The sequence below is a fragment of the Manis pentadactyla genome, chromosome 9 (assembly GCF_030020395.1).
Source record: "Manis pentadactyla isolate mManPen7 chromosome 9, mManPen7.hap1, whole genome shotgun sequence".
NCBI lineage: Eukaryota > Metazoa > Chordata > Mammalia > Pholidota > Manidae > Manis > Manis pentadactyla.
Window position 1 is genome coordinate 101,638,652 of NC_080027.1, and position 14,894 is coordinate 101,653,545.

A 14,894-nucleotide genomic window follows, 5' to 3' on the forward strand; every position below is an offset into this window, starting at 1 on the left:
TATGTAACTCGTATTTAAACTGTTCAAAGTGAGTATGTTCACCTGGAGATGAAAAAAATGCACAGGCTATATTTTGATGGTGTGATGGAACCTCTCAGATATGATGTATGATTTTTAAAAAAGAATATCTGTATTTTGTATTTTCTAGATATCCCACAAATAAATGGATTAAGCTGGGTACTTTTCATGGTAGAGATGAGAGGAATGTCCAGAGTTTCCCCTTAGATGAACAAATGTATGCAAAATATGTGAAGGTAATGTTTTACATACAGGACTGTATCCTATAAACATGTTATCCATGCTCAATGACTACTTCACCCCACCTGCTTAGAAATCAGAAAAGGTACGAGGAAATTTACTGTTACTCTTTTTAATAAAACAGTTCTTACCTGGATATATTTTATGAGGCAATTATTAATACATTCCATTTTGTGTAACTGGAAACCTATGCCAGTTTTTATATTTGTGGCTTTGATGAAATTCGAAATCATAACTCTTAATATTTTTTGGGTCCTTATATAAAATGTATTTTCATAGTGTTGTGTCTATTTCAAAATCCAAGTCATTTTTAGTCACTGAAATCTTTAAAAGCATGTCTAATTTCTTACTAGAATCTGGTTCTCAGATCAATTTCAGTTTACTATCCAATTATTTGTCATTATTACTGCTTTTAATTTATGTATATTCAGGTGAAATATTCTGTATCTAAATACCAATTTCAGATAAAGTAAACTTTTAAATATTTGTATTCAGTATTCCTGCAGCTTCCTCCACCAACATAAAAGTAGAATTATCTAGCAAAGTAGAAATCTCCCTCTTCAATTACATTTAGGCAAAAAACATGAGAATTTCCTACTCCTGTCCTCCTTTTTTTCTTTAAAATACTAGCCATATCTTAAAGTCACTGTGTTAATACTATGACATTTTGGAATGACAGCAGCTCTCATTTCGGTCTTTTCTTCTTTAAATATGCAAATTTAGAGCTACCTAATTGTCTTCTGGGATTTTACTGTCTGTGTCTTTTTTAAGTATGTATTAAATTGGCTTCTATAAATGGGTAAACTTGTAGTATTCCTACTCTCTATAAAAATACCAAATTCTACTTTTAAAATACAGTTGACATTGTCAGTTAATGATTCAACAGTATTTAGAAAAATGAAGGTACATTTTCAGTTCCTTTTAAAGTGATTACTGAAACAATTGTTTGAGGAACCTTTTTTATAGCATAGTTTCTACACTGATGAGGGAAAGAATGTTAAAATTTATTTGGCAGGTGAGAACAGTTATATTGAATTTTACAATTAAGACAACTCACATGTTACAAAATGGTTCCAAGAATCATTCTTTATACTATCTGTGTTGTTAATAATGGAAGAGCATTTTATTAGTGGTATAAAAAATGCTGTATAAAACTCCCTGCTTTGTCCTTTTTTTCGCTGGGAGATACAGATCATTTAGATGGTTAGTTTTCTAAAATGGCCATTTGGGTAGAATGAAGTCTAAAAGCAAAAAACATTTACTACTGATGCTCATTTTGTAGTGATAAATGTTATATAAGTGTACCTGGGTTTTCCTTGTTCCAAAAGAACTAAACCCAAATCTACAAACTACTTTTTAATAGTTATATTTAAAAGCAGGTTGATATGTATCTTCTAGTTCTGTAAGTTGAGATAATGTGGCATTCCAAAAATTCATGCTTTCCCTAAAATAATTTGTATACAATATTGTACCTGAATAAATATCATCTCAAATTATGCTAGTCTTTTTATCATTATGTGCAAAGATAAGTATGTACACTTACATATCAATATATAAATTCACATATAGAAAGATACATGATACCTATTTGTAATAATTTTAAGCAATGTAAGACAGGTTGTTCTAGATGCTCATTTATCTTTTAGAATGCTTTTGTATCTAATGTAAAAAACATCAGCAATGAATGTTAGGTTATTTAACTTAGTTTATTACAAGTAGACTGTACTTTCTAGTTGTGATGGTAAAAATTTAAATCATTGCTTTAGTTTCTGCAAAGAAATAAGAGTACTACAATGTTATCCATCACAGTACATTGCTTTCTATACTTTACATAGTGTAATTTACAAATATTAGATGTTGCTTATGGCATGTTATCCAGACTTTGGAACTGATTTCTTTTTCTTTTCCTTTCTCTTGCTTCAGATGTTCATCAAGTACATAAAGGTTAGCAACCTTCTCTTTTGCAATATTGAATAACAGGGCATGGCAAAAAAAACATTACAAATACTGATTTTTGGGGAAAGGACGACTTTATTTTTAGAAATGTTATAAGGAAAAAAACAATATTTTATTAACAAGATAACCTCACCTGCACTGTGCTGGCTTTCTATTTCATGCACTTTTATTCTTCAGGTGGAGTTGGTATCACATTTTGGATCAGAGCACTTTTGTCCATTAAGCCTTATAAGGTAATACTGAACAAAATACATTTACCAAGGTGTTTTTTTTTTATGTGAAGTGTGAATATTTAAAGTGCAGAAATAATTTTCTGTTATGTGAAGTTAATACTATAGAAATATAAGCTGTTAAACTTACTCTCTTGCTCTTGAATACATTTTAGAAAAAATATGAAAGTTTCCTCTGTGAAGAAAAAGATAATCTTCATTTTATGTGTTGGTTCATCTTATTTGCTATTTTGCTATGATGATAATATGTGGAAACATTTTAGACTGATATCAAAACTTGGTCATTATATTTTCAAATGCTTTAAATAGATTAACATATTATTAATGGAAACAGTGGATAGATGACAACAGTGTAAGAAACAGTCATTGTTTTGGAGTTCAAAAACTAATGGCCCTCAAAACATGACCAAAGTTAATGTATTTTGTCATTTATTATGAAGAGATGAGTCTTAACTCTGTTTTGTTTTGAAAGTCTTTAATGAAATTGTTGTTAATAGGGTATTTGGCACTAGTATGGTGGAAGAATATGAAGAGATTGCTGATTCCCAGTATCATTCAGAACGTCAGGAACTATTTGATGAGGACTATGGTAAGTGACTTTAAAACAGGTGCCTATTAATGTATGTATTTTTGCTTTTTAAAATATTATAGTGGATAAGTACAGGTCACTTAAAAATCAATATGATGCTTATCTTTAGACTTAGGTTCTTTCTTGGCTTTTAACCCTTATAGCTAATTTTTTCTTAAAACTTATTTTCTAAAGCTTTTTTCTGCTTTGTAAATTGAATCGTTTTCCAAACTTATCAGTTATTTGTGACTGAAACTCCCAAAACATCAGTGCTACAAATTATGATTATATCCCTATGCCAGGCCCAAAAAACAATTAAACTCATAAGATAACTGAAATAGTAGAATTGAGCATTAATTCCTTTGATTGCCTTGCATGTAAGAGCAAGCACTTGAGGCCTGAGCTTTGAGAAACTCCTGCAGGCCTGAAGGAGTAGGAGGTAGTTTTATGACACCCTTCATTTCTACTTTATCAAGTCCTTGTTTTAAGATTCCTTAAAACCATAGTCAGAAAAATCTTATTTTCCCTTCCCTAGTTTCCCCATAAGTGAAATGAAGACACTTACTAGAGTTTGATGAGGTACACTGAGAGCTTGAGTAAAAGCCTTACAAATGTGATTAAAATTTTGGCAGGCAGTTGAATTATTTTCCTTGGTTTACGTCTGTTTGATAAATGGCTTTTGAATCCCATTTTCTTTTTTATGAACATGTTTTACATGTATAATGAATATTTATTATAAAATCTGTTTTAAATGTCAGCTGACTTTGACAGAATATATACTTGAAGCTTTTAAACATTATTGGAGATTGTACTCAGCATAATTGTTTCCTTTTTTTTTTTTAACAGATTATCCACTGGATTATAGTGCTGGAGAGGATAAATCCTCAAAAAATCTTCTTGGTTCTGCTACAAGTGAGTATTTTGGAGTTTTCTTAGTTACTGTTAAAGTATTTTCAACCCTTTCTGACATACATGGACATTTTGTCGTGTAGTTTAAGAGGCTCTCAACTTCCATTGTTAAACTTTGAGTTGAAATAAAAAATACTGGCTTTTGAAAAGTGTTTCCTTGGAAATAAAACATGAAGAGTGGATGAAAAGAAAGAGGAGAGGAAAAAATTCAAGCACAGTTTGTTTTTTCAGCTCTAATTAAGTGCTTATGTTTTAGGCAAATTCCTTAGAGTGAAAAATGGGCTATGAATCTACTTGGAGAAAGAATTATTAAAGAGGTCCTAGATCATATGAATAGGAGCCTTTGGGTGACCATACGGGATGTGAAGGGAATTTGAATCATAGTTTCAGAGGTGGTAGGCATCAGTGAAATCCTAGCAAATGGGATTTGTTGATCTATGGGTATGGTTAGTTTCCTATTTAATTACAAAATATAAAGACTGTTCTTATTCATAATACTAATGGTTCCCAAGCAGTAACAATAATATTATACTCTTTGTAAACTAAAGAAACAATGACTAAGATACTAGTGGTTTAGTTCCTTCTCATGCCAACCTATTATCTGAACCTAGTGGTAGACTTAAAGAGACTCTGGCAAGACTATTACCAACTGACATTTTGTTTTTACTGTTAGAATGCAGGTAAGTATGTTGTAATGCTTGTTATTTTTTGTTCCTCCTGAAGTATCTAAAACTTACTGGATGGAGTTTTCTTTTTATTTGGAGATTAATAGCTGAATTTAATAAAAGTAAATCTTAGTAGCCTAGGACACTAATTGCTTATGCATTTCCTTTGTTGTTCTTATCATTGAATTTCTTAAATACCAATCTCATTGTACAGATTTTTTATGGCTTTTTAAGATACTCAATTAGTAGTACATTCACTTAGGTAGGTATTTCGCCCTTTTTTTTCTTTTTATCTTTTCTTTTTTCCTTTTTTCCCTTTCATAGACTATAAACTTCAGTGGATTTTTTAAGGATAAGAAGAACAGTGTGAACACCTGCATAAGAGGAATCCTTTTGTGTAATATTTAACTTTGTTACATATTAGCTCAATTATATTTTGTTTCATTCTTTTGCTAGTCAGCTAACTTTCTAGATATTAACAACTACTTTTAAGTAGGATCCTTAACTATCTAGTTGATGATGGTATTAAAGATAGGTTCCTCATTCACTGCAATGGGATATACTTTTTTAAGAATAAAAAGACGATGCTATTTATCTGAATATTAATATTGTTCATGTCCTTAAGTTTGTAATAAAAAATACCTCAGTGGTGCTTAACTAACTCTGAGGAAACATTGTTTTGTGGGATTATAAAATAGCCCCAGCCTGAAAGATCTCTAGTTCCTGATGGTTACTGGAAAGGCCAGAGCACCTGAGGGAAGGAATGTCTTACCATGATTTTAGATAGATGAAAACCCTGTTGATATTCTTGGTTTCTTTTTCTCTCATCTTATGGGAATAACTCCTAGACACTATCAAAACCTAATTATAGTTCAGTGGAGGATAGTTCCCTATTAGTAACCACTTCTCTGGCTAATGTGTTATTTTAATTAATTTGAAATAGAATCTTTAGGTCTTTCTCCATAAAGGTGTGTTTCGTGGTAACACATCATTTATTGTTCTTTTTATGGAACTCTGGAAGGGCAGTTCATTTGCCTTCCAGTATTCTAGATGTTTGTTGAAAGAATTTGTGTAGTGAGACAAGATGGGTGGGAGGATGTCAACCCAGCCTAAGCATGGAAAATGGGATTTTGAAAATTCTCCATCTCTTGAAGTTTCAGAACAAGAAAGGCAGTAGTAACTGAGTTATAAGACTTTGCAGTTAATAAAGCTTGCAGGCGTGACTTAACACTGCTTCCTTCAGTACTGGTGTCCTTCTGGTTTTCTCTGAAAAGGTCTGGACTGTTTTGAGTCTGACCTAGCTAACACCTCCAACATGTGGTAATTTTAAAGAGTAAATAACAGTGCAATCAGACCAAAGAGCTAGTCTAGCAATTCTATACTAGAATGTCCAAATTTGACTAAATAATCACCAGTAGTTATAGGAAGTATATTACACCAGAATACATAGCTTTTGATGTGACTTGGTCCTCAAAGAGCATGCATACTGCATATGTAGACATTCTTGATATTATATAACTTACTTAACTGCTAAAAAGTGAGAAACTACTATCAGAGCAGCATTCTTGGCTTTGTGTATATGCCAGTTCTGGCAACTCATCTGCCTGAATCTTTTATGTTCTTGAACCCGAATATTTAAATATTTTACATCAACAAAAATTCTTCATATCACTGCTTTCCTTGTCATGTGGATCTTCCATACTACTTCCTACTTTGATACTCTTGCACATCTGCCTTTACTCTTGAATGTGGTCTGTGTTTTGTTAGAGTCACCTGATCTTTTGCTGAAGGCCAGGTTTCTGTGTATATGTTTAAGACAAAGTAATAGTTTTTGTTTTCTTTTAAATTAAAGTGTTTTTTTATTAATGGGTATATTTTAAGGTCTTAGAAGGAAAAGAGATTGAAGATGGGATGCTGCAGAGATAGCTGAGTATATATGGGAGGAAATAGTTTTTTTGTTTATGCTGTAGCATAGGTAATTTTCTATATCAAAAAGAGCCATTACTGTGCTGGAGACTGAGTGTAACATGTTGATACCTGGTCCTCAGGAGAATTTCATTCCTAAAGGATGAGATAGGATGAGTAGGTGTCCAACTCAAAGATAAAGGAGGTGCTTAATCCAGGAGGAATTAAGGACAGGTATCTAGTTTGGCGCTATGTTCCATATTATTACTTTAGCCTATTCTGAAGGCTGTGTAGTGGCCAGATTATCACAACACGCTGTCATGTGTTTGGATACAAATTGAGAACAATCAGAATAGAATATTCACAAAACTGCTTTCCCTCAAAAGACAAAAAAAGAAAGACTACATTTTGCAGTGTTTGTGAACATAGCAAAATGATTTCTTATAGGTTAGAAGGGCTGAGAAAGTAGAAATTTGCCAAATTTTTCTTTTGTTATTAAGTGGTCCCCTGAAATGATGATAGTCATTTTAAAATGATGGATAGTATGAATCTTTATTATAGGTCCTAGTATTAAAATTTAGGTTAAAAAATAATATTCTAAAGCTACTTCATTAAACAGATTAGAAAATGTGTTCTTTTCTTTAATTCTTTAACAATAAATGCCAAAAATTTAAATTCCATCTTACTACACTGATGGACAGTGACTGCAGTGGGGTTTGGGGAGTACTCAATAAAATGGGTCAATGTAGTAACCACATTGTTTTTCATGTGAGACCTTCATAAGAGTGTATATCAATAATACCTTAATAAAAAAAATTGTATAAAACACAAAAAGAGAATAACACAGAACTAAATGCTCTGTTGGAATGAATCAAAAGAAAAGTTGAGAGAGAGAAATAAAGTTCAGATTTAAAGGAAAAGGAAAGCTTAGGTAATATGTTACCAAATATGAGAAATTTGTTTTGGGTGTATGAAAGATAACAATAGTTCTTGTTCAGAGAAAACTGGCTAGAGAATGTCTGTTACCACCTGCTTCCCAGTCCTGTAGGCCTGTATCCCACTGACAGGTAGCGTTAGTGTCTGCTGAACTGAAACTGAAAAAAAAAAATGCTAGAAAGAAAACAGAAGAGATGCTCTGATTTATGTGCTTATATGAAAAGTTCCCTTGGGTGTGATTTTTGTCTCAGATGATGTTTAGTTTGTTGAGAGGACTCTTTCCTCAGAACTATGAATGTGATAAGGTATTCACATTATTAAAAATATGTATATCTATTATCTCAAAAAAAATTTAAATGCCAGAAAATTTTAAATCTGAGGTTAAGGTCATCCTTTGAAGTATAAGACCTTTAGAGTATAGACTTTATTCCAAAATTTGGGTTCTGTGAAGCAGTCAGCTTTCACCAAAGTTTAGTCAGCAAAGTAGAGGATCAAATACTACTGTTGCAATATTGATTGACCTTAAAAGTGGGCTTATGAGGAAATAAGAGTTTCCATTGCTACTTTATCTTAGCTTGTGAGGAAATATGGAATTTGTGTTCCAGTGTTTATCTCATTCTAAGGCATCTCTTTAGCCTAAGAACCAAGACACCTTCTCTATATACCAATTTGCTAGGTCAAAGAGCAGGGTTGACCTATAATTCTAGACATTTAAAACACAAAATATAAAGCTCTTGTTTGTTACACTAATGATTGGAAGTGAAGTAGCATTCCTTGTTGTCTCTGAGATCGTGGAATCGTAATTATGTATAGGTCAAAGTTTATAACTGTCTACTGAGTTTTCCCTTTTAAAAGTCTAACATCTCCTCCTCTCTCCTCCCATGAAGCATCTGTTCACAGCATCAGCTTCAGGTGACAGTGCTTGACTTGTTCCCAACCTTCTTATGTGCTAGCTTTTCCTCTCACATTCTTTTCACATCTGTGGTTTTCATTGGAAGTGTGATGAAAACCCTGTGGATCTCTTGTAGGAGAGGAAACTAAGGTGGAAACAACTGATAAGGCTTAATATATAGCCCCTGGCAGATCTTAGTATTTTAATAGGAAAAACACCTGATACTGCTAAATTAACTTCTAAAATATCAAAGATTAAATTGGGGATGGAAGTTAATTTCTCTTGAAATTATGTCAGTTACTAGAAAGAAGCAGCTTCCTATTCTCAGCACCAGCTTTTTAGGGAGTTCTGCTAATTTTGTGTTCCTCATATACCTTTGGCTATTTTTATAGAGTTTAAGGATTGTACCACTTTACTCATCATCCAGTATACTCTTTGGAAAGAGAGGCAGCATTAGCAAGTATACAGATTGCTTTACCTACAATACTTAGGAGTTTTATAACTTTGACTTTTAATAATACATCTGCCCATGCCCATACCTACTCAATTTACAAAAGAATTTCTGTAATTTTTTATCCATAAAACTTTGTTAAAAGTCATGATATAAATTTAATTCCATGCAGTATCAGTTTGGGATTTAACCATGTTAACAATCGATATTATATGTTCATAGGTGAAAGTAAAGTCTTGCAGCTGACCTTTGCATAATAATCTTCCCATTTTTGTTTTACCTATGATAATCACCTGCTTAGGAAAACCTTTTATTTCTTCAAGCCTTTTTATTTTTATTTTAAACTGTAGAACCTTTTTAAAGAAAAACAGCCTTTTCTGTAAAATACAAGTTTTGATTGTGTCATACTTCTTCCTGTCCCAGGACAGACTATATATTGAATTATACTTGAATTTTGTAATATGCTGAAGATAGTGTTTTGGTAAAAGGTTTGGGGAAGCTTTACAAAGAAAAGTATAATTAAATTTTAAATTCCTCTAAACATAAAAACTCAGATTTATGCTTTATATTTTTTGGCTGAAATTTGTGTCCTATGTTACACTTCCACAGTAAAGTGAATAAAAAGATAATTAGTCCCCCAAAAATGCAAAAACCATTTAAATGGTTTTTTGACTCTGATATATCAGACTATTTAGGTGTATTGGTATCTTTTTCTGATTGAATTTTGTTTTAGATGCCATTCTAAATATGGTGAATATTGCTGCTAATATTCTGGGAGCAAAAACTGAAGACCTGACAGAAGGTATCTAATCATTTTATGGGTCTTTTAAATATCTGATATTCCAGGGTCTTTCTAGTTAGGAAAATTAAAATTAAAATGCCAAGAATTTGATTTTTCATTTAGAAGTATAGAAAATAACCCAAAGGAACTTACCAATCTTCTGTTATTCATTGTTTATAGGATCCTGTCTAGGTAAAGTTCATAAATTTGCTTTTGACTCTTCTTTGCTGTAGAAGTAATGATTTTATCCCTCCTGTCTTTCCTGAGGTTTTGTTTTTCTAATGGCACTTCAAGTATGCTTTTATTTATCAAACAGCTACTCAACTTAGAAAGTGACATTTTTCCTTACAGAATGCCAAGTAAGAATTATTACTAGCAAGAGGAAACAATTTTGCCTTTTTGTTTTTAAAAAATATTTAGTTAAAAGTAAAAACTTCAAGTGACCCATATATTTCTTCTCATTCTCTTTAGCAACTTTTTCAGGGGTTTGGAAGGCATATTAGTCATGTAAGATAACACAGAATTCATAGTTATCTACCTTGCCTTAATTATCTAAGTTGAGAAAGAATATGCATTATTTATAGTTCTGACTTTCTGCAATCATTTCTTTCTAAGAGAACTTAGATAAAACAAAAACCAAAGTCTGCAGTAACAAATCTATTTGATATTTTTCTTCTCCCCCCAAAACTAAACTTCTTTGTTAGCATGAAATATTTACATAGTATAGCTTTTTAAAAGTAAACTCAACTTGGGCATCTTTCTTAAAATAGGAAATAAAAGTACATCTGCAAATGCCACTGCCACAACCGCACCAAAAATGACTGACTCACCTCCTGTTTCAACTCCTCCTGTTCCATCACCTGAGTAAGTTATATTGCAATAAAGAGTTCTGTTAAAATGGAGAGCTAAGTGTACTAGTATATAAAAAGGTACTTGTGATTTGTGTGTGAAATGATTATCTACAAAAAGCACTGAATCATAGGGCAGAGACATTCCACAGCCACTTATAACATCTTTGAGTTGCTTTTGAGTTCTAAGAATACACTTCACTCCAGACCAAGTGGTTGTTGTTTAGACACTATGTTTTACTTTTACTGTTCACAACACTGAATATTTTCCTTATTGCAAGTAACTAACCTAACTCAGCAGGTATAGGTTTGTGGACAAATTTTAAAGACTTTTTTTTATTAAGTTCAGATTTAAAAGCATTGATTAAATATCTGTGCTTTGCCTAGCAAGCTATAAAGGGTATCTGAAATGCCTAGAACAGTGGTTCTTAAATTACGTGTTTGCCACACAGCAAACTTTTATTACAGTGCTCATTTTCTCCAATGATATGGATCTTTCCCCAAGTTGCAGTGGGAACACTTTGAGTAGGGCTGTATATATGCAGATAACATAAAATATCCTCATTTTTATGGTCTTTTCTCCCAGAGATGATTAAGGTTTTCTGGCACCTCTACTTCTTATCTATAATAAATAAGCTCATAATGCTTTGAATAATTGGGTATTGTTACTGTATATTTAATTTATGTATATTTCAGTATACAGACTTAATGTGAAACTTCCAAAGCCCTTTATCTCAGAGGAATTCTACTTAACAGGATAAGATACTTGAACATGAAACAGTTAGTTCAAGATAATATGTAATAAACCTACAATGGGTGTGCTTTGAGCTGTAGTTTCCAAGTACCATACTAATTAAAAAATGAGATTTTTGTGCTTTGAAAGACACAGTGATATATTTACAGTCTGTTAATCCAGAATGTGAATAAAAATACATATTGGATCATTAGAGAGAAAATGTAGCATTCTGTGTCACTGATTCCTAGAAGATTCTAAGTCTCTTTGGGATAGAGGCATTCTTAATGTGGAGCTGTTTCTTATGTGGAGCTATGATGGCTAGTCGCATTTTTATAACTAGATTTCTTCAGTTAACAGCTGAAGACAGCAACATAGTAAGTCTAAGTTTTCAAAAACAAATGAAACTAATTTTATTTTATACACGTAACATTCATATATGCATTCACCCTGCCCTTCATATATATATTAACATTGTTGAAAGATAGATCACATCAGACTAATGTAGCAGTGTAGCAGTTTTTAATTTTCTGTATTAGTTTAGTGTTTAATAGATATTTTTGCATAATTGTTTATTTTGTTTTCCTTAATGTTTCTTCACGTATGTTTGTCTTCTTTTTGATAATTATATGGCAATCTCCTGAAGAAAATTATGAAATAAAAGAATCCATGATAGGGTATCACTCTTAAAGTTACTATGAAAAAATGACTTACTTTCTTTTCCAAGGTTTGAATTTTTTTTACTTACAGCTTGACTAGGGTGTATATAGATGGCATTTAACTTAATTTTTACCAAATTAATTCAGCTTAGTTTCTCCTTTCTCCCCTTTTTCAGACATTGTTCCTTTTTACTGTTATAATTTATTTGGTAAATAATAAGATTTATACCACTTGAATATGTAAATTATATCATTAGAGACTATATATCTAAATCTGTATTGTCTATTTAGAGGAGCATGGCTTAGTTATGTTTTAGTTTGGTCCATTTACTATTTTACTGTCAACAAAATGAAAATCCAGCCTTCAGGTATTGTCTGTTTTATTCTTGCCTTTGCTGTTATGATATTAGTCTTTATTTGAAGACATTTCCTGGCATTATTAGTAATTTTTCAGAGTAGGAACATTTGTACATGAAGACATATCTGTTTGGTATTCATTCAGATTGCCTTGTGCTGTAAGGGCCACACCCAGAAATTCATTATCTTTATCTTGAAAGGAACCACAGACATGGTATTTATAACATTGTTCCCACCAGCTCCATCCGCCTGAGAGTTTGAACTCTCTGCTATTGAACACACGTGCTCCATAGCCCAAATATGGGATTGAGATAGTGGCACTATTAGTTTATCATTAGCCAGGATTTTCATTAAAGTGGTTAAGTGTTTTGGCTGTAAATAATAGAAAATTAGCCCAGATAGTATTAAGATAGTTTTAGAGAGAGGCAAGGGGGAGATATGTTTCTTTCCTCTAAAGCACATAATTGTGTGTGTCTGTGTCTATAATGCCATGATGGAATTCCTCAAGTCATCCATAGGAAAATTATCTGAGAAACCTAGCTGCCTTTTGAAAACACGATACTCATGCACAAAAATACATTAATAAATAGAGTCCTGGATTCTCGTTCTGGCTCTGGGACTTGGGTAACTCAATTTTTGATATAAGAAGTAATGAGGCTTATAAAGATTTGGTGAATATTTATAGGAGAGAAGGTACATAAGATGTTCAGTAAGGAGAAGTATTCACATACAAACAATTTAAACAGATTAAAGAAAAGCAAGTTTGATTTGGTCTATATGGTTGTTTGAGTCATCTGGCTGGTCACTTGATAAATGGTTTTTCTGTTACCATTTCTGAATAATACTTGTTTTAATAATGAAAATACTTTTTAGGGGAAAGATACATCAAAAAATTTTTGAGTTTGTTCTGTTTTTCCAGCCTTTTTATTTTTTGTATGATCCTTTATTTTCCTTAAATATAATTTCAACTTTAGATTTCTAAGTAAGTGATTTGTATTATGATATGTATTTCTAGGTTCATAACCACTGAAGGACACATACGTGACACAGAGCTGCCATCACCAGATACTCCAAAAGAGGGACCCATTGTACAGCTTGTTCAAGAGGAAGAAGAGGAGGCAAGCCCATCTACTGTGACCCTTCTGGGTAGTGGTGAACAGGAGGATGAATCATCCCCGTGGTTTGAGTCAGAGACACAAATATTCTGCAGTGAACTGACTACAATTTGTTGTATTTCTAGTTTTTCAGAATACATGTATAAATGGTGTTCAGTTAGAGTTGCTCTTTATCGGCAACGCAGCAGAACTGTTGTGAGTAAAGGAAAAGATGATCTTCTCTCAGCTCAACCACCATTACTGCTTCCTGTTGAAAAAGTAGATGTTTCAGAATTACAGCCTCCCAGTGGAGAATTGGACATTAAGAGTAAGGAAAAGGAAGCTGAAACTGTTGTAGGCGACTTAAGTAGTATGCACCAATCTGATTTAATTAATCACACTGTAGATGCGATTGAACTTGAACCGAGCCATCCTCAAACTTTTTCTCAATCTCTTCGTTTAGATGTTACTCCAGAAATCAGTTCATTATCTAAAATAGAAGTATCTGAGCCTATTAAATATGAGGCAGGACATACACCATCACAAGTGATTCCCCAAGAGAGTTCTGTTGGGGTTGATAATGAAACAGAAAAAAAGTCTGAGAGTTTTACTTCTGTAGAGAAGCCAAATGTGATCTATGAAACAAATAAACTTAATGAAGTAATGGATAATATTGTAAAAGAAGACATAAATTCCTTGCAAATTATCACAAAGCTATCTGAAACAGTAGTGCCACCTGTAAACACAGCTGCTGTGCCAGACAGTGAGGATGGGGGAGCCAAAATTAACATAGCTGACACACCAAAGCAAATTTCGACTCCTGTTACGGACTCTTCTTCATTACCTGAAGTAAAAGAGGAAGAACAGTCTCCAGAAGATGCCCTTTTAAGAGGATTACAGAGGACAGCTACAGATTTTTATGCTGAATTGCAAAATTCTACAGATCTAGGATATGCTAATGGAAATCTTGTACATGGATCAAACCAAAAGGAGTCAGTATTTATGAGACTTAATAATCGTATTAAAGCCTTAGAAGTTAATATGTCTCTGAGCGGTCGCTATCTGGAGGAGCTTAGCCAAAGGTAAGCCTTGTTACAAATTAGCACAGTCCAGTTTGAACAGTGAATTAAGTAGCAGAGTATGATCTGACTAGAGAGGAGAGGATTTAACTATCTCATGATACAAAGTAAACACTGTTTTAGCTGGAGAGAGATTGAAAGTTACTTAGATGTTGATCAGTGACTTAAAAGAATTGACTTTGTTTTTCAAAAGTACTGAGTGATGTAGTATCTTTATTATCAGGCTGATAACAAGTTTGAATTATCATCTGTAATCAGTTTCTTCCTTTTTCTATGGCTCAACTTTAGCCACTTTAACTCTTTGATTCCCAGAGCAGTCAAGGGAAGAATTTCAGTCTGTGGACCTTAAAGCCCTTAGTAGATAGAACTCTACAAGGTGTCACGTAAGAGTTTAAATAAAATGAAGACTAGAATGGACTGCAGTGGATGATTAGGCAACATCTGTACTCTTTCAAACAAGTCCTAGAGTCCTGGCTCTTGTAAGGATTTATGCCCTGTGCTCCTAAGTGCCAGAGGCAGTACCAGTGTGCTTATGCAGTGATCAAGAATCCAGGCACTGTTCCCCATCTTTAA

The 14,894-nt window shown here is 32.8% G+C and overlaps 1 protein-coding gene across 4 annotated transcripts in view; it reads left to right on the top strand.

Annotated features, from left to right (window-relative positions):
• The window catches only part of SUCO (SUN domain containing ossification factor), a 102,577-nt gene that overhangs the window by 56,801 nt on the left and 30,882 nt on the right, over positions 1–14,894 (top strand). For 3 of the 4 annotated variants that reach the window (XR_008999344.1, XM_036918465.2, XM_036918467.2), the window contains exons 11-18: positions 149–254; positions 2,182–2,202; positions 2,392–2,447; positions 2,942–3,033; positions 3,859–3,924; positions 9,504–9,572; positions 10,322–10,415; positions 13,164–14,324. Coding sequence is in view for 3 of the 4 variants with exons in the window: in XM_036918465.2 (XP_036774360.2) it covers positions 149–254; positions 2,182–2,202; positions 2,392–2,447; positions 2,942–3,033; positions 3,859–3,924; positions 9,504–9,572; positions 10,322–10,415; positions 13,164–14,324 (1,665 nt within the window). In the remaining variant the exon portion in view is untranslated. The remainder of the gene's footprint in view (positions 1–148; positions 255–2,181; positions 2,203–2,391; positions 2,448–2,941; positions 3,034–3,858; positions 3,925–9,503; positions 9,573–10,321; positions 10,416–13,163; positions 14,325–14,894) is intronic. The other variant, XM_036918470.2, reaches the window with a different exon arrangement.